The 25,041-nt window shown below is 40.4% G+C and overlaps 1 protein-coding gene across 7 annotated transcripts in view; it reads right to left on the reverse strand.

The window, feature by feature from the left end:
• CTNNA3 (catenin alpha 3) overlaps window positions 1-25,041 on the reverse strand; it is a 421,074-nt gene that overhangs the window by 386,549 nt on the left and 9,484 nt on the right. For all 7 annotated transcript variants that reach the window (XR_005257324.1, XM_038140205.1, XM_038140208.1 and 4 more), the window contains 3 exons: window positions 20,825-21,017; window positions 13,790-13,956; window positions 4,119-4,238 (listed from right to left, as the gene is read on the reverse strand). Coding sequence is in view for 6 of the 7 variants with exons in the window: in XM_038140205.1 (XP_037996133.1) it covers window positions 4,119-4,238; window positions 13,790-13,956; window positions 20,825-21,017 (480 nt within the window). In the remaining variant the exon portion in view is untranslated. The remainder of the gene's footprint in view (window positions 1-4,118; window positions 4,239-13,789; window positions 13,957-20,824; window positions 21,018-25,041) is intronic.

The raw sequence follows: 25,041 nt of genomic DNA on the forward strand, positions 1-25,041 counted from the left end.
ATAGTGTCATTTTATAATCAATACAGTTTGACTACATATTAAATGAGGAAACAAAAGAAGGCATTTTCAGAAATCTAATGGGAATCAAATGCCTGTATGTCCTTAAAATTACTCTGGAGTAAAATACAAGGCTTCTTTGAAAATTCCTAAACAAGATCCCAACACATCCAACCCTAAAATCTAAAAGATTAGACAGTGGTAGAGTGGTAAATACAAAAGTGAACAAATTCACCCATTTGTTAATCCAGGATGGCAATTCGGAAGACATAATTCTGCCTTTACTCTCCAACGAATAAGCAAATGTAGTGTCATTCTTAAGTCTGGAGGGGGAAAAAAAAGTGAATTCTCATTCAAATTCACCCAACAGCACAAGCCACAGAAAGATCCATAATTCCTGCCCTTTAATTTGCATGTCAGTTGTTTCACATCTTTTCAAAAGGCATGGATAATGGACAGAAAGGCTACAAGCAGTGATTAATGTACTGCATCTCTTAACTAGGTCTTCTCAGTAGTTAATGGTCAAAAATGTTCATTTGTTTTCTGGTTTGAACTTGTCTGCCTTCCATCCATTGGCTCTTCTCATATTTCCATGTACTAGAAAAAAGATTCAGTTAAGTACCTCTATTCCTGATATTTCTAAGCCATAACCTTTTCCAGATAACTTAAGGAGCTCAGTCACGCAGCTTTCTATCACCATGCTTGTTTTCCTGACAACAAATAATTCATCCTGAACTCCCTCCAATTTCCAGCACACTTTTAAGGGGTTTGCCACAAAATAAACCTGCCAGTTGAGAAGTGATAATCTCTTTCGAGAACTTGTCTCCAGCTGCTGGAGTGGAGCACTTCAGTGAAGAAATCTCATGCAGTGCTGGTTTTTGCTGGGGCAGAGTTTAGGTTTTTTCCACAGTAGCTGTGCTTTGGATTTGTGCTGGAAGCAGTGTTGGAGCACAGGGATGTTTGGGGCATTGCTGAGCAGAGCTCACACAGAGCCAAGGCCTCCTCTGGCCCTCACCCGACCCCACCAGTGAGGGGCTGGGAGGGGACATGGCCAGGACAGCTGACCCCAAGTGATGCAAGGGATATCCCAGCCCACGTGGGGCCCTGCTCAGCACACAGAGCTGGGGGGAGGAGAAGAAGGAAGGAGGACATTCAGGGTGATGGAGTTTGTCCTCCCAGGTCACTGTCACACGTGATGGGGCCCTGCTCTCCTGAGGATGGATGAACACCTGCCCAGCCATGGGAAGCTGGGCATCAGTTCCTTGTTCTGCTTTCCTGTTGTGTATGGCTTTTGCTTTATCTGTTAAAATAACTTTAGCAACCCACAAGTTCTCACTTTCACTCTTCTGATTTTCTCCCACCAAAGTGAACAATCAAAGCTGAAGACTAAAAGTGCATTTAATCCATTTTAACAAAAAGAAGTACCATTTGACTGAAGAAGCAAGTCTTCATTCAAAATCAAACCTTTCAAAATGCAAATTTGACCTGTACAGTCATGAAGGCAGCTGCAGTACTGATAACAAGGGACTGTGAAACAGAACAGGGACTGGCTCTGCTGCATCTTCTGGAAGCACAATTTCCCATGAGCAAAGTAAATCACTGTGTGTCCCATAAATGTCTTTGATACAGCCCTTATCTCCTTCAGTTTCCAGCACAACTTTTTAAAACATTTCTAAATATAACATACATCAGAAAGAAATCCTAAAATGATTTTTTAAATGGACTAACCAAAATTCTCTCCCACCGATTCAGTTCTTTACAAACAACTTCCTTGAGGGCATACAATCAACATCAAACAAGCAAACCTTAAATCAGAATACTTTACAACAGGATGCTGCTTCTGTGTGTGTTCACATACTAAAGTCTTGCTGTCAACTATAAGTTGATGGAGGCTTCTAGTCAAAAACTGAATGTCTTTGGATTACAGCCAGCACTGCTACAGGCATCCTAAAGGCACTGTTAGCACTAAGAACAGCAGCAACGGTGGCAATTTTTCAGTTTGACAGGTGCTAAATACCACTGAACTTCACTGTAAGTCCATTTTTATTGCAGCTATTGCCCAACTCTCCTTAAATGACCTTACAGTAAGATACTTATAATAAACAGCCTTAAACCAGTGCCATTCCAGCTGAACACCATAGGGACAACTTCCCTCCAACAGCAACAAAGACCCACGTAAGAGAAAAGGAAGTGTGCACCCACCACAGCATCCCAAGAGCAGAGCTGGGATCTACCACTAAGTCATCTTATCCCAAAGTGCTTTAACATTCTGTCCTCTCACTTCCCCTGAAAACATTCATATTGCAAAGGTGATAATATTTAGGTTGATACAAACCAATGTAAACTTTACTTAGCTTTTACTGAAACATTCCACAAAGTCACAGAGCAAGAGAATAAGTTTCAGTACTCATTGTGGCATGTAGCTATTCTTTTTTGTCAAATTTCAGAGATGAGAAAGTATCAAAGAAATTAAAAGCTTGTTTTAATTTAAAGGAATTGCCAGACTATGTCCTGGACAAGAAAGAAAATCTACATTTCTCAGATGCAGGCATCTCCTGGCACATTTAAAAATGGCAGCCTGGCTATAAACAGATATTTTCAACCCAAAGGAATTTCTCTAGCGGGTGCTGCACAACCATCACCCCAAACTAGTTTGCCACTATGAGTGCCACTGCTGCCACTCATAGAAGTTTGGTCTACATTTATTAATCAGAGTCGATGTGGGACATTTTGAACACCCTTTAAAAAGCCCAGCTTTCATCCCCACCTGTCCTGTAAACTCTCCCACTGAAGGAGCACAATGCTATATTGCACTTCATGGCTCAAGGCTGAAGAAAAGGTACAGATGCAGATAACTGTGTTTCTTTCAAAAGCAACATTCATTGCTTTCAGCATATAAACCCCTTATTCTACCACCAATAGATTCACACTCAGACCATATACAAACATTTGTCTACAAACAGATGCAGTTACTCAGCATTTTGCCAGAGGGACTATGAATATACCCTTAACCTAATACAAGTGTATGTAAGTTGTTATCAATTAAATGTGCTATCAGTTAAATGTAATATCAATTAAACACTCAATAAATATGCCCCAAATTCACAACGGCTTCAGTCCCAAAGCAAGTCAGTGATCTCTGCACAGTAATCCAACCAATTCTCAAGCTTTTCACAAAAAGATTACTTTCTTTTAAAAGCAAGACAGAATTCAAAGCATCTTCTACACTAAATCCATACACACATGCACTTTTCAAATCCCTCACTGCAGGTTCTCCAGGAAGTTCTACTGAACTATCTCGGTATCAACAAGCAGGTAAAACACTCCTCCCCATAACCAGGTAACTACTGCTCAGACAAACAACGCAAATTAACTAAGGCACAGGTCATCTAATCCATTACCTGACATAAATAGCTGCAAGTGGTCTGCCCCAAGCACATGAACTGTTTAGCAACACTGACACCAAGTGACAGAATTCAGGAAAACACAAACCACAATGACCCTCACACAGAAATGTTACAGCTTTTACCCTCATGCTCTGGAAGAGGTAAATCTTATTTTATCATTAACAGAAGAAAATTAGTGAATATCCATAACAAGAGCTGATATTTTCACATCAGCTATGTCTAAGTGACAGAATATCCAACACTAAACACGTGTTAACAATTCAACTTCGATCTTGCAAACAAAAGTCAAAGACCATGTGCACTTCAAAGCTGCATACCAACCTCCCAAATTCATTTCTAAAGGAGAAAAAATTAGTGGTTTGCATGCATAGAAAGTATTGAATTCCGCTGACTTAGGTGAATTTGGTTAATTTTTCAAGTAAAAGATTGAAAACTGTACTTCTGTACACTTCCATTTAGAAAATTACGTGTTAATGCAACTTGTAATGTCTGCTAAGTCTCGCTCACTTGTTTTGCCTGTGCTTCTCTCTGCTGAAAAACCAAACCCCAGCAGTCCAGCATCATATGCATTACACAGATTTGGCCCCCCTCCCCCCACTGCCTTACCTGACTCTGCACAAAGCACAAACAGTAATTCCACCAAACACAGCAGTTTTACCACCCACCCTCTTTATGCCCAGCATTCTGTCTTCTTACAAGCTTCCACGGTCTTACCTGCTGACGTTTGTATGCCAAGTAATCAAGATTTTCCAGATCTTTTTGAAACTTTTGGTAGGTTTTCTGTAGATCAGATTTACTGGATACATTTTTTAAAGATTCAAATGTTCTTTGAAACTGTGAGGGAAAATAAAAAAAAACAAAGCCAACAAAAAATTATCATTCATAGAGTTGCTGTGTTTCATCCTGTATTACAATTATTTTCTACTAAATACTAAGGCTGTTGAAGTTTGTCACCTCTAACCTTCCACATATTCCTACAGTTTTGTTTTGAAACCAATCACAGAATTCAAAGCATTGTACATATGCCCTCCTCAACTAAATGAAATCCTCTAACTTCATAGGTCAGACTAAACACAAGCAATCAGTCTCTAAAGATGAGTTCTTTTTCTATGCCAAGTTCCCGGAAGTAATAAATTCACACAGATTTAAATGTTTTATTTTCAACTAAGGAAAGTGTATGCAACTTTATACAGCCATGAACTCATTCTATCAAGCATAACAGTAGAACTTAGAAATCACAGGGTGCTTCTTATCAAGTTAATTTACTTAAGAGTAATTTAAGACCGGATAATCACCTTGGGCAACGTGCCCACATTCTGCATGAAAACCGTGACAACTCTACTCATGCCTCATTACAGACCTTACTTTTAAATTTAAAACTTCATGCATAGACTATTATTAAAAGAGGACTGGAATTTTTCAGAGATGCACAACACCAGCCCAGGTGTAGGAACTGTAAAAGAAAGTTTAAGACTTGTGTCAGAGGAGAACTGGAGGTCCAGCTTCCTTGCTACCTTCAGGAAATCATGAGCCTTCTCCTGACTCGCTGTTTTCCCAGCCGTAAATACCCTTCTTCACCTCATGAGCATGTGACGGCTGCAAAGCTGCAGGTAGCTCAGGAATACTTTGTTATCACTGTGATTACCATCAGAAGCAGGTCTATAAATGTATATTGACATAATCAGGAAGAACTACACACTTGTAAATCCTTCCAAAATACTGACTGAGCCTACTGCAGTTCCAGGGCCTGCAGGTGAAGCTCACCCATGGTACCAGTGCCCAGGGAATGAGGCAATGGACTGCTTTCCAGTCAGTTCTGGAAAACCAAGCACTTCTGTAGCAACTACAGCCCACATTTCCCTATTATTTTGCTTAAACTACAGCCACTGAATTGGAATAACGAACCACAGAAGCAGAAGTGGAAAAAAAAAAAAAGAAAAAGAAAACAAAGCCAAACCTCCACTCATCTTCTATCCCTCTTTAAGAAGCTGACAACATAACCGACATCCCATGCTGATCATGGATGTGGAGTGCTCCAGAGGCCCTCATTCCTGAGCAGGTGACTCAGCTCAAGCCCAAGCTGTACCTGATGCTGAACAGCCCCCAGGTACTTCTCCTTGGGGATGATAAGCAGCTGCAGTGGATTTCCACTGACAATTTACAACAACTTGCCTGGAACCTTCAGGCAAGTTAGCACGTCTTATTTGCCACTCTGCAGCCTTTCAGTCTCATTGCTCTCATAACCAAAAGGCAAGTTAAGGCAGTGTTTCCATCTATTTGTAATTTATCTTACTCTACCTCATTTAGCACTAGAGGTTAACCGGAGACTTTCTAGTTGCATTTAAACGGTTTGCTACCAAAAAATAAAATAAAATTTTCTCACCCGAAGTATATGTTCCTGAATTCTGTACCGACATGGCTGACAGAACACACATGCTAAGACAAAACTGCAATACTCTCTATTCTTTTCTGTTTGACTTCATTATCTTCCAATTTTTGTATGACTTGTTTTCAGATTTTATCTCTGCTCCAGAGATGATCTGAAAGCCTTGCATTTACAGTGTTTGCTTTCATCAATTCCCACTCCTGGCTAACCCCTTAGCTGGAAGCAACTGAATTGCAACATTTGCAAACACGACCTGAGTTCAGTTTAAGGTGACCAAAAGCACTCCACAGTCCTTGCTTTTTTTCAAGTGTGTAAGAAACTGCTCATTATGTCTCTGGCAAGTTCATTATGCACCTTCTGCTTGAAAGCATGACATATTTATCCAGAACTTAGCCCAAAGCTGTTGCACCCTGTTGTGGGATTGAATAATATAGGGAAAAGGTCTCCAATGATTCCCAAACTCACTAAATAAACATAAGATACGGTCTTTTCTTGAGATGTCTTTTTTTTTTTTTAAGATAATCATCAACCTGTTAGACTACAATACAGTTGTAGAATCATCATCATCCTTTTAAGGATGTACTTAATCCCACAGCTTCAATTCTTCATTAACAGGAGCTCTGCTAGCAAGATCACTCACTTCCTTATGTCCTGCAGCAACCTAAACATTAATAATACATTTGGCTCTCTGGAATGAGATATAAGAAGCAGCATGAGAGCACGATCAAATACAAATCAAACGTGTAACTATAAGGGCAACATGCTTCAATAAAATTGATGGGTAACAGCCAGAACATCCACATCTGTCTTTAGATCTAAGGGAGAAACACTTTTTAAAAATTTAACTCACAAGTAAATAAAAAATCAACCAAGCAATTTAAGGAAAACATAGATATGCTCTTCCCACTGTCATCAGCAGGCAATCAGAAAATTGTGCCTTGGACATACAAAGGTTATCAGCACATATGTTTAAACTACATCTGGATCTTTCTGCATCATACTTCTATCAGTGTGAACCAGCATTTTGGGAAGAGCAGTAAAAAAACCTCCCTCATCTCCCCTGTCTAGAGGTGAAAAGAAGTATCAGAATCCCTGACTATTTTTTTCTCTTACCAATAACCAAATATAAATAATCCTAAGAGATTCACAGAAGCTCTTTTCTGCCTGTTACAGAAAGTAATTTTCAAAGAATTTTCAAAGTGCTTTGAACAGTTTCTGGAAGCTGAGAAGTAGCATTCCTTTACTACTTTTGCTCTCAGTGGCACTACTAGGTAGCTACCTGGACTTACAATTTTCCCACGGAGGGAAAGTATCTCTATGATTTCATCAGAGCTGCTTCTGTTTGTCAAGTTACCACAGGTAACTTCCCAGCACAGATAGTGCATAGACAACTTCGTACCTTAAAGAGAAGAGCATGACTTTATACCCATTAATACCACAGCATTCCTTTCCCAGGAAACCCCATACCTACCAAATGCAGAACCAGAGCCCAGCACCCTGGCCCTGTAAAGCAGGGTGCGTAACACAGCAGCCCCAATGTCCTGAGGAGGCACCATCAATACATCGCTGAATGAAGGCTCCATGCTCATCTGACTGAAAACCAACACACAGTGAATGCTTCAACTAAGTGAAGCAACTCTCCCTGTCCCATTTCAGGTACTGCAAAGCAATAAATACCATCAGAACTCTGAAAGCAATGAGGATCGCAGATGTGGATGAGCCAGAAGAGTGCTACAACACAGCCTCCTTGCTGGGAAGTATGGTGTGCCTGATTAGGGTAAGGCAGAGTCCTGCAGCCTCCTCGCCGATACTGACATGGTTCATCCAATTAGTAAGTGGGACTGTAAGCATCAGGACTGAAAGTCCTGTGGTCTCACATCTTACACACTGCAATGTCAAAGATGAGAGGCGAGCTCTGGATGAAGTTTCTCCCGCAGTAAAGCGGATTAACAGCTGAGAATCCCTTATGAGCTCCTGACGTAGCATTTTTGAGGGTTTTCTCCACTCTCCTTCTACCCGCATTCAGGAGTCTTGGAACTTTTGCTCTGCTGTCATATGTAACAAAAATGAGGCAGTGAGATCAAAGAAAAGAGGCTGAAACAGAGTGGCTGCACATTTCAAAATGAAATCATATTAAATTAAATAATCTTACTAAAATTCTGATACTGCTTAAGCCAAAACTTTATACATTTCATCTTCAATATGAGCCATGAAAATTAATGGCTTACCAGCTGAACAGGAGGCCAGGACACAGAATTATGAGATTATAAACATGCAGTGCAAAGTGCTTCATTGCTTATAATTCAGAAAAGTGGGAAGTGACATCACTGAATACAGAGCACAAAGCCATATCCCTGGTAAGCACCTTACAATCTCCATATGAGCAGGAAGAGGGAAGGGGGCAGCTGATCCTGCTTCTCCCCTTTGTGCATGATGCTACTGCACACACCCTTAATGTCACTTGCCTGGGAGTCTGGCTTAATAAAGATGATGGAATCAAAGGGCCTGCTGCACTTCCTGTACATAGTTTCCTTCTACACAGCTGGTTTAGATTTAGGGCCAGGGCTGCTGCAAAGCCACTCTGTTATTCACGAATTAGGAGAAATGGCTCTTTTCTGTTCATCTAGAGCTGCACAAATCAAAGAGTATTTGTATTTCAGAGTATCAATATTACCATCTTCCACTGAACAGGGCAGTACAGTAGCACTGAACTATTTTCTCCATTGGTAAAATATTTCTTTTATTTTTAATATGGATTAATACAAATTGAATTAAGGACAAGAAGCAAAATTTACTTCCATTTTGACATAAGGAAGCTGTCTATTGAAAAAAATATACCTTTCTGTTTTGAGAAGGTACTGGTTCTTTAAAAGACTAAATTATAATTAAATGTACTATTTAAATTCCCCAGAGATATGGTTGGAAAAAAGCCATTCACAACCCCTCTTAAATTCCAATTACTGAACATGCATACTTATGAGAAAAAAGCTGCTCCTCTCCTATTTTGCTGTAATGGAATGGGCAATGTGCCTCCTTTGGAGAAGTTTACAGAAAGCAGCTCACAGCTTTTTCCATTCAGAAAATATCAGATGATTTCGCTGTCATTTTAAAAAGGTCTGAAGACATACACTCTGATGATAAAGCAGACACTGTTTGTTTTGCATGCATTTCCTCATTTCTGCCTCTCAAAGCACAAATGAGCTATAAATACATTTCTCTAGATCAGAATGATCTCTGCAAGCTTGAACTGTTGATCAGACAAGCCATTCTACATTACACCAACTTTGCTGCTACACTTACAATAAATAATGTGCCAGGAGAAGATAACTTCCCAAGATTATTCTCCCAGCCTAGAATGTGCCTTCCCATATTAGCACTCTAGAGAAGGAAATTTCAGAACATCACTTCCATATTATTCTCTTATAAGCACAGCACTTCAGTGGTGAATGCATGCTGCTGCAGAGGCCAAACACAGTCACAGACACTCCCAAGGGAAGGCTTCAGCCATGTTCTTCCCCTGACAGGTTCAGAGTCGACTGCAATGGAGCGCTGGTCACTGACTGCAGCATGCAGGCATCTGCACAGTCCAAACAATTCTTTCAAACAGGCCTCTGCTTTTCTAATATGCCACCTTTCAACTTCATCACCAGACACAATATGGACTTCTCACACTCACTTGTACTTCTGATGACTTCAAGCATTGTATTAACCCCTGCTACAAACCACCTTTACGTTACAGATCTGCCCAAGCTTTATGTTTACAACTTAACATTTCCAGTCAGAATTTATCATCCCACAATATGGGGGATGATAAAGCTTGACAATTATTTATTTTTACAAGTTACAAAGGAGCAGTCAAGAGGCTCATATACCAAGCACAGAAGCGGATCCAGATTCCTACTGCACTCAAAAGGATGCTTACTTTGAAAAAGCCAGCTCCAAAAGCAATTCTTTGGAAGCTGCTTTTCCTCTGTTATTTACTGCACCTCACAGAGTGCCACGGACTTTGCAGTGTGTGATGATCAGCACTGTAGCCCTGACTCCAAACAACTGCATCCCACGTAGCACAGACAAACCTCTGACTGGTAGCAGGAATCTCTGTTTGATGAGAAAATAAACAGGAGTGTGAACCAAAGGAGAAGCTAACTGTTCTCTCAAAGACTCCTGTCACCTTCTTAATACTCCTTATGCTCCAGAAGTCTCCCTGCCACAGGAGCGACCCACGCCCAACCAAGGAAGGTGGCAAGTAGTTAGAATTTAATCTGGCTACTGCTGTAAAAAACAAGATATCTATAAACACATCAGGAACAAATGGAGGGCTAAGGACAATTGCCATCCTCCAATGGATGCAGGGGGAAACAGAGGGATAAACAAAGAGGAAAAGTCGAGGTACTTCTCTGTCTCAGTCTTTAGCAGCAGGACCAGTTGTTTTCCAGGTACCCAACCCCTGAAGCTGAGCACGGGGATGGGGAGCAGAACGAATTCCCCCAGTTCAAAATGAAAAGTTTAGTGACCAGCTACACCATCTAAGACTCGCACCAGTCCACGTGCCAAAGTGATCTGCTGGAGGGTAGGAAGGCTCCACACAGGGATCTGGATCAATTAAGCACAGTTCTGGGAGTTGAACCAAGCCCCTACACCTGAAGCACAGGGCAGCCCAAGATGACTTTCCTCTTTCATTCTATGTAACCCCACCAAGTTCTTGCTCAGAACATTTTTAATGCTGCTGAATACTCTGCAGTAAAGGGAGGAACAGACAGCACTACATTCACAGGGCCCAACTTCACTTGTTGCTTTTTATCTGCAGCCATTCTCTTTTTTTTTTTTCCCTGGCAGGAGTTTCAAACAACTGTAAGCAAGCATTTTGTAAAGATCATGCTGTCTGAGGCATTCATGAAAAATATGAGGACTTGCACAGTACATCTACAAGCATGACGTGAAGAGGGAAAAGGCAGATAAAACATGTTGGCTCAGCATGATCTGAAACTGATTAGAGACAGACAGACTGCCAATGCTCTCTGAATGAAATTCTCCACACTTGTTACTTTCCTGCTGTTCTCTTCTGATCAATAAATTTAAGCAATACCATTAGTCTGTTAATTCACTTAATTAAATAATATTGAGCGTTACTAACCATAATGGATGAGCTGCTAACACAGCTCTGAATCAGAGACTGCAATAGAGAAGACAGCCCTTTGTCTGACCACATTTTTCAGGACTCAGTTGTTTCTTTAGAGACCTCAAACTCTTGAAGCATGGAAACTCCGACAGAGATAGGTATTTTTTTAAACTGTTCCCTGTTTAAAAAAAATATTTAAGGAGGGAAAACTTTTCTTTTTGGTGTAATGTACTTTGTTTTTTCAGTGAACTCTGAAAGGATCCTCCTGTTTACACTGCACCGTCAGAGTCTTAGAGGATTGTGAATTCCATGAGTGGAAGTGTTCTGTGCCAGAATGTGACCAGTCACTGAGGGTTTGTACTGGCATCTAGTAAGCATTATTTACACACACATTTATTCACTTTTTGCTAGGGGACAATCTGATAGAATTCATTAAACAGCCAAGTTTCTCTTCATTTTATTAGCAAAACTTCTAAAAAAGCTTATTTCCTGTTCACAAAGCTGTGTTTTTCAACACTCAGTTTGAAATTCCTCCCAGGATTACCAAATCCTTCCAAACTCACTTACCTGTTATTTCTAGTTTTGAAAAGTCACATTTCAGTATTTTTTTGAGAAAAAATACTCTGTATTTTCAGAATTACACACTGTTTAATATGAAGACTTTATTACACAGAATTCAAAAATTCTCCTAAGTCTAAGCAGAATGTACAGAAAAAAATATTGTTAGAGCCTACATAAACTGGAAGGACACAGCTGAGGTTCATCCTTTTCTCCTAGATATACATCAACAGGCAGATGTGACAGGTAATAGAAGATGAGGCTTTCTATGACAGCCAGTCATATTGTCTTTGTTTTCTTTCTATTTTTATTCCCAGGTTACTGAGGAAATTAAAGTTTTATGATCCAGAGTGTATTCTGTCAGTACAAAAAGCTATAGTTTTAAACATCTGTGTTGGAATTAACTAATTTTAGTGAGTGACCAAGACTAAAAACTTTCAGCACTCTTTGATAAATTGAAAAATATTAGATACTTAAACAGGTAATCCCCATTAAATACTTTCTTATTGAGCAAGATCTCACTAATACTGTACAGAGTTCTTCCATGAGGCTGAACCAACTTCTTTCATTTCATACATGCAAATAAAGAAAAGGTCCTTGATTAGAATTTTTACATCTTTTATTCTACTATTACTTTTTTTTTTTAATTTTTCAAATCAATTTTGTCTACCCCATAAAAATTAGAGTGCTCAGATACATGGAAATAAAGAGCAATGAAATTTCCCATCTCTTAAATGAAAACAGCTGAAATGAAACCCATGTCTGAAGAACAGGGTAATATGGTAGAAGTATTAAGGTTTTTGAACAAGTGCAAAGAAAAACAGCTAAAGGCTTTTAAGGAGTTTATTTTCAGGGCATACGCACTTGAAAAACCAAAGAATATTACAGCTGATACAGCAAAGACAAGGTCTACTTTGACACTGTGTGAAGACAATGTCTTTTTATGGGAGCAAGTCCATGTTGAAGAAAGAATTGAATTCCTAAGGGAGTTTTAAACTAATAATGATTACAGTTAAACACTTATAATAGAGCCATGTTGAAATTCATTAAAATATTTAATTGCCTTTAAATCTGGCTCAGTTAGCTGTGACCAAAAGTTGTTAGAAACTGAGGGATGTTCAATAGCATATGTTGAAATTACATTAAGTCAATTTCCTAATTAGATGCCAACATAAAAGACATCATCACAGCTAATACCACTGTTGGCAATTTCAACAGCCAGAGCAGAGACTAAATAGATATGCAAAATGCAACACACTCTCCTCTAACAACTAGGGTGAATCTTTTTGCACTGGCTTAACTGAGAGTGTTTTACCACACTAATTTATTCTAAGGGTTCATTTACAAATACAGTTCTCCCTCCTATTAAGAGGAAATATGGAAGAAGATGACAATTTAATGGCACTCTGCCGTGCTGGAGTTGTTTCTGAATGATACTCTGCATTCTTCCACCATTTCCAGTTATTTTTTGTTTTCATTTTCAGATGGAAAACATGAAGTGAATTAGACAGCCGTTTAGAAATACTGAAACTCTAGTAAGGAAAACCATCTAATTTTAGCTCTCTCATGTAAAACATACTCAAATACATCTCAGAAGAGAGCATCTAGGATTATGAAAATAAACATTAAAAATGTAGTAGATTACCATGAAAAATATCATAACTTAAGAACATTTTCCATAAACAGTGCAGAAGACATAGGCCATTACTATTACAGCTGACAAATTTAAACACACAGAAGATTCTGCAAATCAGTGTTAATTTAGCCTGTGGTGCATCTCCAGCAATTGTCAGTGTCAGATTTTCAAGCCCAGTATTGAAACCCACACAACATTGTTTTATTATTAAATACTTTTTCTAGTCTGATTTGGAGCCAAATTTTCACTCTCTCATCTTCACCAAACTGAACTTGTTTCAACATGGTCCTCTAAGTCACTGTGTTCTCTCATGGCATGAGGCATTATGAGAGGTGGCACTGATTATTCACCTCTGCCCTGAATATTAGGAAGTCAACAGGAATTTGTGGTTTTATCAGTCTCTTATAAATTACTGAAAGTATTACTGGAAAGAAAGGAACCAAAAATAGATCAAATATGCTGAGCTGCAAGTAGATGAGTCTTTTGGTCCATCTCATCTAGAATCTACACCTAGATGAGTCTTTTGGTCCATCTCATCTAGAATCTACACCTGCCCCAGCTGGCCAGGTGTTATGTGCATGAGACCTACAAGGCTCCAGTACAGAAGGAGTTTTCCATGCCCGGAGAGCCCTGAGCAGACACAGCTGTGGCTAACAGGAGCCTGAGGAGAGCGGGGCGTTACTCACCACAGTCAGGTGCTGCAGCAGATAGGCCACGTCCACCATGTCGGCCAGAACGAGGAGCCTGGTGACAGCGGCCAGCAGGGAGCGAGCGGCTGGGACAACAGCCTGCCTCCGGGGCAGGGAGCAGGGATCGCTGGTGAACGCCGCTGCTGACACCTGCAGGGCCTGACCTGCAAAAGGAGACACATTTCCTTAGGCTGGATCACAACATCGGAGGAAAGGAAGTCACTGCGGTTCCATCGGTTATTTGGCAAGTCACGAGTATTGCCAATTAATTTGGTATCTCTTTCTTGCCCTAACGCCTTGAAATGAAGGTAAATGCTTACAGATCATGCAGGCTGATGTTCCACATCTTCCGTTCTCTCTCCCTTTCTCTTCTACAGCATCATTTAATTCTGAAATAATTCCCTTGGCCTTCACACGATTACTCTTAACTGTACACAACAAAGCCAGCAGCTTTGTTAAACTTTTTTAGTCACTACTTGTTATATTACTGTGTACTTTGGTGTTCTTGCTATTAAATAATTCCTGGTCACAGAAGGGAATCAAATACTGCTCTTCTCATTACAAATATAAGTTAATGGAATGAAAACCTCATACACTCAAACACCTGACCAACATAAAGTGAAATCTGTGCCAAGGAGCTGGTGACTGCCAGTAGACAACAATATCCTGCTCTCCAATGTGAAGTTTCGTAAATGAAATTCAACAATACAGACAACAGTGACAAACACCATAAACTCCTGAAGGGAGGTGAAAAGGAGATGGAGCCAGACTGCTCCCAGTGGTGCCCAGCAACAGGGGAAGAAGCAATGGGCACAAACTAACACACAGGAGATTCCATGGAAGCATCAGAAAATATTTTTTCACTGCGAGAGTGACTCAGCAGTGGCACAGGCCAACCAGGAAGGCCGTGGAGTCTCCATCCTGGAAGATGTTAAAAACCTGACTGGACATGGTCCTGGGCAGACTGCTGGCCCTGCCTGACCTGGGGCATTGGACTAGACGACCCTCAGAGGTCCCTTCCCTCCTCAACATTCTGCAATTCTGTGAGCAAACACAAGTCAGAAGGGTCTGAATACAACCAAGCCCTTAGAAATGAGCGTGACATAAGCTGGGACGGCCAGATGAACACGTAAAATCATAACCCTAAAATAGAGCTATGAGATGCAGGCTAGACTGATAGGAGCTACAAGAACAAACAGCAGAAAATGACAGCTCCAACGACAACACAATGTTGAAACTTTCTTAAATTGCAGTAGACAACATGACAATCTGATGCCATTTATTCTATTTTTATTTTAATTCCCATCAACTGGATATTCTTCCATAATTACATTTGTCACAAACAATGTAACGCAAAAAATGTCCTTTTAGTGGCACAAATAGGAATTCAGACAGACAGCAGCATTCAAAGTTATTTCAGTTCTGTTAGACAACCAAACAAAAAGCAATTCAAAGAACCAAAGCCAGGATCTATCAGAACTGCACAATTACTGTCAGGCAGATATTTCCAAGACTGTGTTCAACACACCCAGATAAGATGACTCCCAAAGTAAATGTTGCTCTACTATCAACTGATCAGATACTGACAGCTACTGCTGTGGCAAATGACTGTTACTTACACATGCCTACAAAAATCTGCTCAGGCACAGGGAAATGTAAAAAACACTGTTCAGCCACAGGTAACCTTTTAAATAGTTAGAATATTCACATACTTTATCCAGCACCAAAAATATCCAAAAACTTACATGAAAATTCCTTTAAAAACAAGTGAACTGTGAGCCTGCTGGCAATTAGCTGACAGCTCATGCCAGGCTGTCTGTACAGACACTGCAACAACGCCACCAACTGCAGGCAGTGAGCACCCTCGGAGACAGTGCTCAGCATCACACTGACGACAGCCAAGTGCTCTTCACTGCCTTAGGAAAGATCAACAAAATTATGCTTTCTTCTTTTATTTATTTGAATAGATTTTCTTTCTCCTTTTGAAATCCCATCCAAGTATCACATTTTCCTCTCTTCTATTTGTATTTACAACTGGCTTTCTCATCTCATTTTTTAATTTTAACTGCAGCAGTGTGAAATGCACATGGAATGCAGTGAATTTTATGCCATTCTTGTGTCCTCCCACAAGGAGGTACTGTTGCCAAGAAAGCCCTGTCACCCACTCCTGAACTGCACAGTTAGAGGCTGAAGGCTTTACAGCTCCAGAGAAACACAGCTGACAATGGGAGCTCATTTACTAAGGGGGGAACAGACATACCAAAGTGAGTAGAAAGAATTTCCAACATTTCAGTCTCAAATTTGAGAGAACAGAACTACAAATGATTAAGAAAAAACCCACAATGGTTTCTAATACAGAATCCTAGAATGCTTTGGGTTGGAAGGGACCTAAAAGATTATCTAGCTCCAATCCTCCTGCCATGGGTAGGGACAGCTTCCACTAGCTCAGGTTGCTGCAAGCCCCATTCAACCTGGCCTTGGACACTTCCAGGGATGGGGCAGCCACAGCTCCTCTGGCCACCCTGTGCCAGTGCCTCAGCATTTTCATAGTGAAGAAACAGATAGATGCTTCTTCCTAGCATCTAATCTAAAACACCCTCTGTCAATTTAAGCCTTTCCCACTTGTAGAAAGTCCCTCTCTAGACCTCTTGTAGGACCCCCTCGGCTTCTGAGAGGCTCCAGTAATGTCTCTCCAGAGCCTTCTCCTCAGCCTGAACAAGCCCCGCTCTCAGCATGTCTTAACAGGAGAGGTGCTCAGTTCTGCAGAGCATCTTCGCGGCCACCTCTGGACTGGCTCCAACAGGTCCATGTCCTTCCTATGCTGAGGGCTCCAGAGCTGACCACTGCATTCCACATGGGGTCTCACCATTAAAAGAACACTTATTAGCTCTTGCTGACACTAGTACATGCAGCCTCAAATTCTGCAGGCATGAACTCACACATTAATCATAGTAAGCACCAGAGAAGCTTGGGAATCAAGGTCACATCACAGCACAGAAAAGCCTGCCTTTCTAAAAACACAAGCTTAAACAATACAAGTCACCAGTACAATCATCTGTTCTGTTCCTACAAATACCACCTCCATCTGCTACAGCAAATAGAAGGATTCTGCTTCAGCCAGCCAGGTGAAGTGACACTATCAGTGTCAGGGCACAGCAGATCGATACCTCCTGCATGTTCCTAATATTCAACACTGTGATAACTCAGATTCTCACAATAGCTTCCTGGAGCTGTTACAGGACATGTCTCCCCCACCACACAGTCTCTTATCCCACTCAGATACCACTGGATTCTGTTGCATAGCAACTATTTCACCACTGCATATCAGGAAGTTCCACTTCCACATCTCATCCAGTTCTTCCTAACATGTAATCAGAGCCACCACACATCCCCATCATGCCTTACACCCACCTCTTCATTCTCCCTTTCCCACTCAGGGGCACCTGATCCAGTGATGCTGATGTCAAAAGCTATTCTGCAGGGGATCTGTTCCGGGTTTGATGAAAGGAGTGTACAGCACAGATTATTTTAAGGCATTTAAGTTCTGCCTCCCAGAACAGAAGTCCCTCAGATGCAGAATACAGACACGTACCTCTTCATGTAGAATGAGAAAGTTAAGTTTACTTTTAAGATGAGAGAAAGGACAAACAAGAACACAGTATAATACAGAAGATCCCTATACCTTTCCTTTAGTAAATGCACTTTTAAGTAAGCACCCATTTCTTGCCAGTGAATAGGAGTGTTTTCCATGCCATCAAACTCTTGCTTCCCCTGTTTAATATCAAAAGACATTAAACATGGACATTCAAAACATCAAAGTATTGGTTAGAATTTCCTTTTAAATAGTAACTTAAGGCTCAAAACGTAACTCCAGCAAGTAACTTGCTTCCAATTCACTGCTCTGTGTGATGACAGGTTTATCTGGGAACACACTTGAGCATGATAACAGCTAAACACTGACACTGCAATAGATAGAAACAAGGCAGACAGCAACTGTTGTGTTTCTGACTATATATAGTCAGTCAGCAATGGCAGTAAATACCAAACATTTCAGTTATGCCCATGCAACTGTTAGAGAACTGTAAGCCATCACACCTTCACATAAATGCAAAAATTCATCATCCTAAGGACAACACTAGACTTCAAGTCATACTTCTACAGCAACATTTCACCACATGAACAGCATCACTCTTTTGCCTTAAAATTGATTAAATCTCAGAATCGGGACATGAATTTGAGACAGATATTTAGTGTCAGAAGCATTCGGGGTTGAACAATGCTCCTTACACTCCTTGCATAGGGCTCAGGTATTCCACAGAACATTGAATTAGAAGACAATCTTTTGAAATGCCGCATGCACATGAAATCTCTCAGTGAGAGTTTTTCAATACACTTACTTTGGGGTTTATTGCACCATTTTAGAATAAAATTGTGGATATAAGTAGCCTCTAACAAAGCTTCACCAAATCAGATCAACAGGAAATCATGGCAGTTCGTCAGCTACTAGGCCAGTGGATTTCTGGAGGATGCATACAGTCCACCACCCACAAACCTTGCTGCTGACCCATTTAGCAGAGTTCCAAAAGAAGATTTTATCAAGATGTGGGCAGGCCTTAAAAAGTACTTTCTTGAGAGGAAACAAAGAAAAATGCAGAGAACCTCTATTTAAATTATTGGCTCTAAGCCTATAAATCTTTGATAAAACTTTGCAGATGTCAAAGGAAGCTGACACTGTTATTTATCCAGGTAACATGTCTGTCATCTATTATAGTAGCACCTTCTTTCAGAGGTCACTAACAGAATTCAACTGAATTTGAGACTCCAGAATCTCATCTACTGACAGTGCCAAGAGCAAGCTGTGCCAAGTGAAGCCATATCTATGCCATCATGATTTCTGAAGGCCATGAACTACACACAGATGAATTAGATACACCAAATATCACCCCCACTCTTCATTTTTATCCCATTCATTTGCTCCTTTATTCTCCAAAGCATTATTGTAAATAGGATTATCAGAAGCAGATTGAAAAAAGTCAATCGCTCCTTCAAAAGGAGCCCCAAATTAATAAGTTCCAAAAGTAATGAAGGAGTTTTCATGCTGGCAATTGACATTCAAAAGGAATAAGTGTTTAATGCTCATGATGCATCCCCAACTGAACAAGTTCAGCAGGCGACACGAGGTAAAACACAATAGGAGGTGAGACAGAATTTATTCTTTCCAGATCTCCATGTGCAAATCTGAGTTTGGTTGATATGAGTGAAATTATCTAAAGCATTTCTTCAAAATTCCATTATCCAGGAAATACAAGCTGTAGCCATGTGCAAAACTTACTAATTAATTTAAGATTGCATTAATAAAAGTCCCTGCCAGTCACCAGAGTCACACAATTAAATACTGTATGCTGTGACATGCACGGCAGGTGACCACATGCTGATGACCCACATCCCGTCAAAGAGCCTGAAGTAAATACCAGGAGACATTTAACAGCAGCAGAGTGCGGCCTGAATAACAGGCAGTAAAGTTACGTATGATGCGGCATACCACAAATTAAAAACAGCACACAGCTTCAAAGGTTAACAATATCTGCAAAATTAGGAAACTGCTACTTTTTTTACAATTTGTTTACAGTTTCTTAAAACTAACCTGAGCAGTTTGGCAAATCCTTGAAGGGAGATCGGCTGCAACCACTCACTTCATCATTGTATAACGACAGGTGATAACATGGACTTAACTTTCTTTTAAAATGTATGAGGTTATATATAATCTACTTTATGTGTTTTTTATTTTTGTAGTTACCTCTGGTCTTGGCTGAGAATCAGTAAGTACTAAAAAAATATTTCACATTTTCAATTTCTCTATGTATAAAAATCAATATAAAACTATATATTTCATTCTTACCTTGTGTTATCAGCCTGTAATGGATGGGCTAACATTTTAAGAGTACTCTGAAATGAATGATTTTGCAGGAGCCTCAGTTGCTCAGTGTGACAGATAACAGTGATACTTGCTGGTCGTAACGCTTTTAATCACAAAGGACCTTAAGGTATCTCAGACACCATATGCATAGCTCAAACTCTAAACCACAGCCATCTCTAGATTCAGAGGAAGCCAAAAGCAAGTAATCACTGCCCTGAACAGCAGCAGAGACTCAGAAACCACCCCAGCTGCATGTGCAAGACGAACAAATAAAAGAAATTTAAATTTAAAGAAAAACCTGATTAAGTTCCATCTTTACTAAGGGCAGGATGATATAATTAAAACATAAATGAACTGTAACTTGTGATTTCTGAAGGAACACATTTAGGATGTTGGCCATGTGACTCATGGCCTTCGTGCTCACCCAAATGTTTCCAGTTTCCATGGGGAAAAGTAAAACTCAAGAAAACAACAAAGAGCCTGCAAGAAAATGGCTACAACATTCTCTGCAGATCACAAAAATGAGCCTAGTTTTGGGAATCAGGTTCAAAATTGAGAGATTAAGTCAGGAGGACACAGAATATGACACAACTCACCTGAGAGGAGCTGCTCTATCAGGAGGGGATGACTCTTACGGTAGGTTAAAGGATCCATCCTCCTCCTACTCTCACATACCTCCACACTGGACTATTGTACCTTCCCAAATGAAACCCCTACTAATGCACAAAAGAGGGAAGATTTAAGAGGCCTTAATGTGAGATTCAGGTAAACAGTTATTTTCAAGAAGTTAAAATAGACATTAACTTTTAGTCATACTTAACAGCCACTAAAATGATTAAGAAGCATCCTCTCCTCATGAAAAGAAAAAAAAAAAAAAAAAAACACATTCCAAACAAGAAAGCTTCCACTGATACAGGTATTTCTCTTCCAATGGGGCCCAGCTTGCATACTTTACCTCCTAATAGGTCGTATCCCAGAATATGTAATGAGACAACTCCAAGTTCAGACATTTGCATATCACATTTCCCACAGATACCCCAGCCTCACTCCGACACCAGGCACGGTTAAACCAATTCCTCGTGGTGCCTGAATTGTTTGCCATGTACTGTACTTACTCTCCTTCCGCACATCAGCGAGTGCTGCATGAAGCTCCTCTTTAAACACAACTGCTTCCTTGGCAATTTTTTCTCCCTTGTCCAACAGATTCCAAGTGGCTTCTTCCACGGAAGCAAGCAAGACACGAGCTCTTTTGGAACGGCCCTTTTTCTTACTAGAAGGATTCTGTGGACAGTTCACTAAAGTTGTAACCTACATTTAAAAGAAACAAAAGAGACAATAATGGTTTAAGTTCTACAAATGAATTTATATTGTTATCAAAATAAAAGATATATAATTATGAATAAGCAAAGAGATTCCCTCTGCTTTAGAGACAGACAGGCAAAGCTCAGCATAAATACCAAGAATGGGCAAAAGTACTGAATTCAGTCTAATGCAATTTTACTCAGTATGCATCATCTTTGTGTTCCTCCTTCTGTAGGATCAAAGCAAAGTTAACAGAAATGTCACTGTTCCATTAATCCTGATGCCAACTCCTGCCATTGCTAGTTTTAAAACCTGCTCATAATAAAATAAAAAAATACCAGTGCTATTGCAGAGGCTTCAGCAAGGCAGGAATCATGGAACCATTAAGGCAGGAAAAGACCTCCAAAAGCATCAAGTCCAGCCATCAAGCTAACATTGCCAAGTGCACCACTAAGCCATGTCCCAAAAAACACCACATCCACGTGCTTTCTGAATACTTCCAGGGAGGGTGACTCCACCGTGTCCCTCGGCAGCCTGTTCCAACGCTGGACACTCCTTTCAGGGAAAGAACGTTTCCTAACATCCAATCTAAACTTTCCTTGGTGCAACCTGTGGCCATTTCCTCTTCTCCTAGCACTCACTACCTGGGAGAAGAGACTAACCCCACCCGGCCTGTGGCTGCTGTCAGGGAGTTTTGGAGAGCCAAAGGGACCCCTGAGCCTCCTCTTCTCCAGGCTGAGCCCCCTCAGCTGCTCCTCCTAAGACTTGTGCTCCAGCCCCTGCCCCAGCTCCTTGGCCCTCCCCTGGACAGGCTCCAGCACCTCGACATCCTTCTTGTCATGAGGGGCCCAAAACTGAACACAGGACTCAAGGTGCGGCCTCACCATTGCACGATCACTGCCCTGGTCCTGCTGGCCATGCCATTTCTGATACAAGCCAGGCTCCCACTGGCCTTCTTGGCCAGCTGGGCACACGCTGCCTCGTGTTCAGCTGCTGTCAGCCAGCACCCACAGGCTCTCTCTCCCCAGAAGTGCTGGGTCTTCCCATACTTCCAGCGTAAGACGTGCAAGTTATCCCAGAATACAAATGAGAACAAATACCTTTCACAATGCTTCCTCTTCTTACCAAAGGGGTAAGTAGAGAAAGTGGCTAGTGACCAGAGCTCAATACCTCCAAATTCTTCAGGGTCCTCTCAACATTAAAATTGTAAATCAATTTGCCCAGAATTTAGATTTACTGCAGCTTAGACCAAATTTTATTTTTTACCGATGTACTTAAACACCTATAAAGAGCTTGTTTTTATAGACTATCCCACTCCACCTTCCTCATCATGTGAACACAGCCTCCACACTCCCACTGAATGCTTCTGAAAGACTATTCTCTAAGGCATTGCTTGAGCTGCAACACTAAGGAAAGACTCCAAAAACATTTTTCTTAAGTGTTGAGTCTTAAGCACACCTTATTTTCATAAAGTTCACTGATCCTTTTTAATCCTCCTGTTCCCTCTGCCAGAACAGAGTACAGTTCCACATGTGCCTTAGCTCACCTTCAGATCTCATCCATGAATTCATGCACTTGAGTGCTTTTCATGAATCATTACTTCTAAACGCAACAGACGACTATCCTGCGGGTAACATTTCTGTAAACACATCTACAAACATAAAAGCCCTGACCCCTGTGCCATTCATGCAGTTCATGGGGGGAAAGGACCATCCACTTGACATCAACTGCTTTGGCACGTCACAAGGGAGAGAGCAACACAAATAACTCTGGCTCAGATTGTTAAAGAAGGCTTGGGTATTTTTCTGACTGGCTTAAAGGAAGAAAATGGAATTATTTATTGCACATAAATCAGCCAGCTGGTAGAGAATGCACTGGGAATAAAAATCTTGATCTTTTATTTTTACAAACCCTTCAATGTCAGCTTTAGAACATTTAAGACCGTTTCAATGTCCATATTTTTAAGAATGAGTTACAGATTACAGGCTAATACTTGCAATAAGAAAGGCATAAAACATCATCAAAAACTAGAGCAGCCCAAAAATATCTATCAAATAGAAGGGTTTTTTAAAATTTTAAGTATTTAATCACTATTTCTGTAGAAAATAATGTATTCTTCTTTGCACATTTTTACTGCAGTTTTTCAAATGTTAAATATCATCCTATATACTGTTCATTGATATGGTGAGGAGGAAAGCAAATAAAGCAAATGAAAAAGTATTAAAAAATAATGATTCCTGAAGGTGAAAACTCTTGACTGTAAGACCCTGCATATTCAGCATCACTCTCAGGAAACATTGGAGGCAGCAGCTGATCTCAAATACAAGTCCGAATTTGTTAGATAGCTCTTTGCCCATGGAGATTATGGAAAACAGAAAAACTGCTCTGAATTCTCTAACGCAGAATCCCAACGAGGAATGTAAAAACTTTATACAATCCTACCCGGAAAGAACTGAACCACAGACTAATACAGTGTGCCATTGTTACCATGCACAGCAGATCCCCAGCCTAGCTCTGGTAGGAGCAACACAGTTGTGCTAAAGGCACAAGGAGTCTCTAAGCCATTTCCCAGGCCATGTGCCTCCACGTTTACAAAGCTGAATCGTGCCACTGTTGCCTGTTATTGCCATTAGTTATTAGGCTGAAGGGGTGAGGTTTCTTGTGGGGTCATGGTTATGCCAAATATTAGGTTTCTAGGAAGCTCTGAAGCAGTTCTTCCAATGCTATATTCAGCTACTGGCAGCACTTTTGAGACAATCTCTTAATACTGCAGTATTCAGGAAGCAATGTCTTGATACCTTGAGCATCATAATATTTGGTTCACGTTTATTTTAATATAAAAAGTATTTTAAGCATCAATCATAAAACATTCTTTTTTGTTAACAATGTAGTTCAGTGTAACTTGATCTCAATCCCTAGACATTTAGGAAACACAAGACATGAACTCTGATCTAATGACAACAGCAGAAGCCCTGTCCACTGTTTCAAATCCAGTGTATTTGAATTATATACAAATAAACACTGGCTAATCCCACCCAGTGAGCAGAAGGTAAAGTCACCATATGTAGAACTAAAACCAACAGCGTGTGCTTTCCCTGTGAGCAAACGTCTGTGGTGTGGATGACAGGTGGGAATACAAGCCTTTCAACTTGCCTGTTTTTCATCAGAGAACCAAGGGACTCCAAAATGCAGGGATTTTTCTACGCATTGTGTCGGCTGAACCACGTTAACTTTGCCAACTACCTTTTTTGATGTGCCAGATGCACTGATTGAGAACTAGACTGAGAAGCCTTCCTCTCACAACTAACATCCTCAAAACACCTGGAATAAAATAAAGGCCACAGAGGGAAATTGCCCAGGGCAATTTAGGGACAGTGTTTTATTCCAAGGAGAGAGAAGTTGCCAACTCAGAGAGAGTTTTACACAAAACAGCTGCTATACTATTTTCAGAGTTTCACAGTAATCACCACTGCCAATTGCACATGGCAGGGAAGAGAGTCAATGCAGCAAGTGAACGGCAGCTCTTTCCACAATTACTTCCTGGTTACTTCCCAGGCTGCTTCTGCCTCGATTTTTTCCTGTGTTATTGCTGTCAATCTAATGACTGCCCTAACACTTAGCATAACTGGCTAGGACAGACTTCAGAGAACTTCAGTCACTTCCATTGCTTCTTTCCTGCCAAAGCATTACAAGACTATTAAATAAATAAATTACAACAAAAATCTCAAAATAAAGTTAAACTGTGTTCCAAGCAGCAGTTGCTAAAGTGAATTTGGAAAGAACATCATTTTACCAGTGACTGGTCTGATTCTCTTTCTAATCACAGACTAATTTTCATTTATTATCTTTCCAGCCATTCAATAACCCTTCATTGAGTATGAGCTTTAATCCCTATTTTTATACTTTTAACATTTTCTTTTGAAAGATCTACTCAAAACATAAGTTTTCCTTCCACAGGTATGAAACAAGCAAAGCATTAAGCTTGAGAGAGGGAAAAGACAGTCAAAATACCCTCTTAGAACCAAAGCAT

This window comes from Motacilla alba, chromosome 6, assembly GCF_015832195.1.
Source record: "Motacilla alba alba isolate MOTALB_02 chromosome 6, Motacilla_alba_V1.0_pri, whole genome shotgun sequence".
Lineage (NCBI taxonomy): Eukaryota > Metazoa > Chordata > Aves > Passeriformes > Motacillidae > Motacilla > Motacilla alba.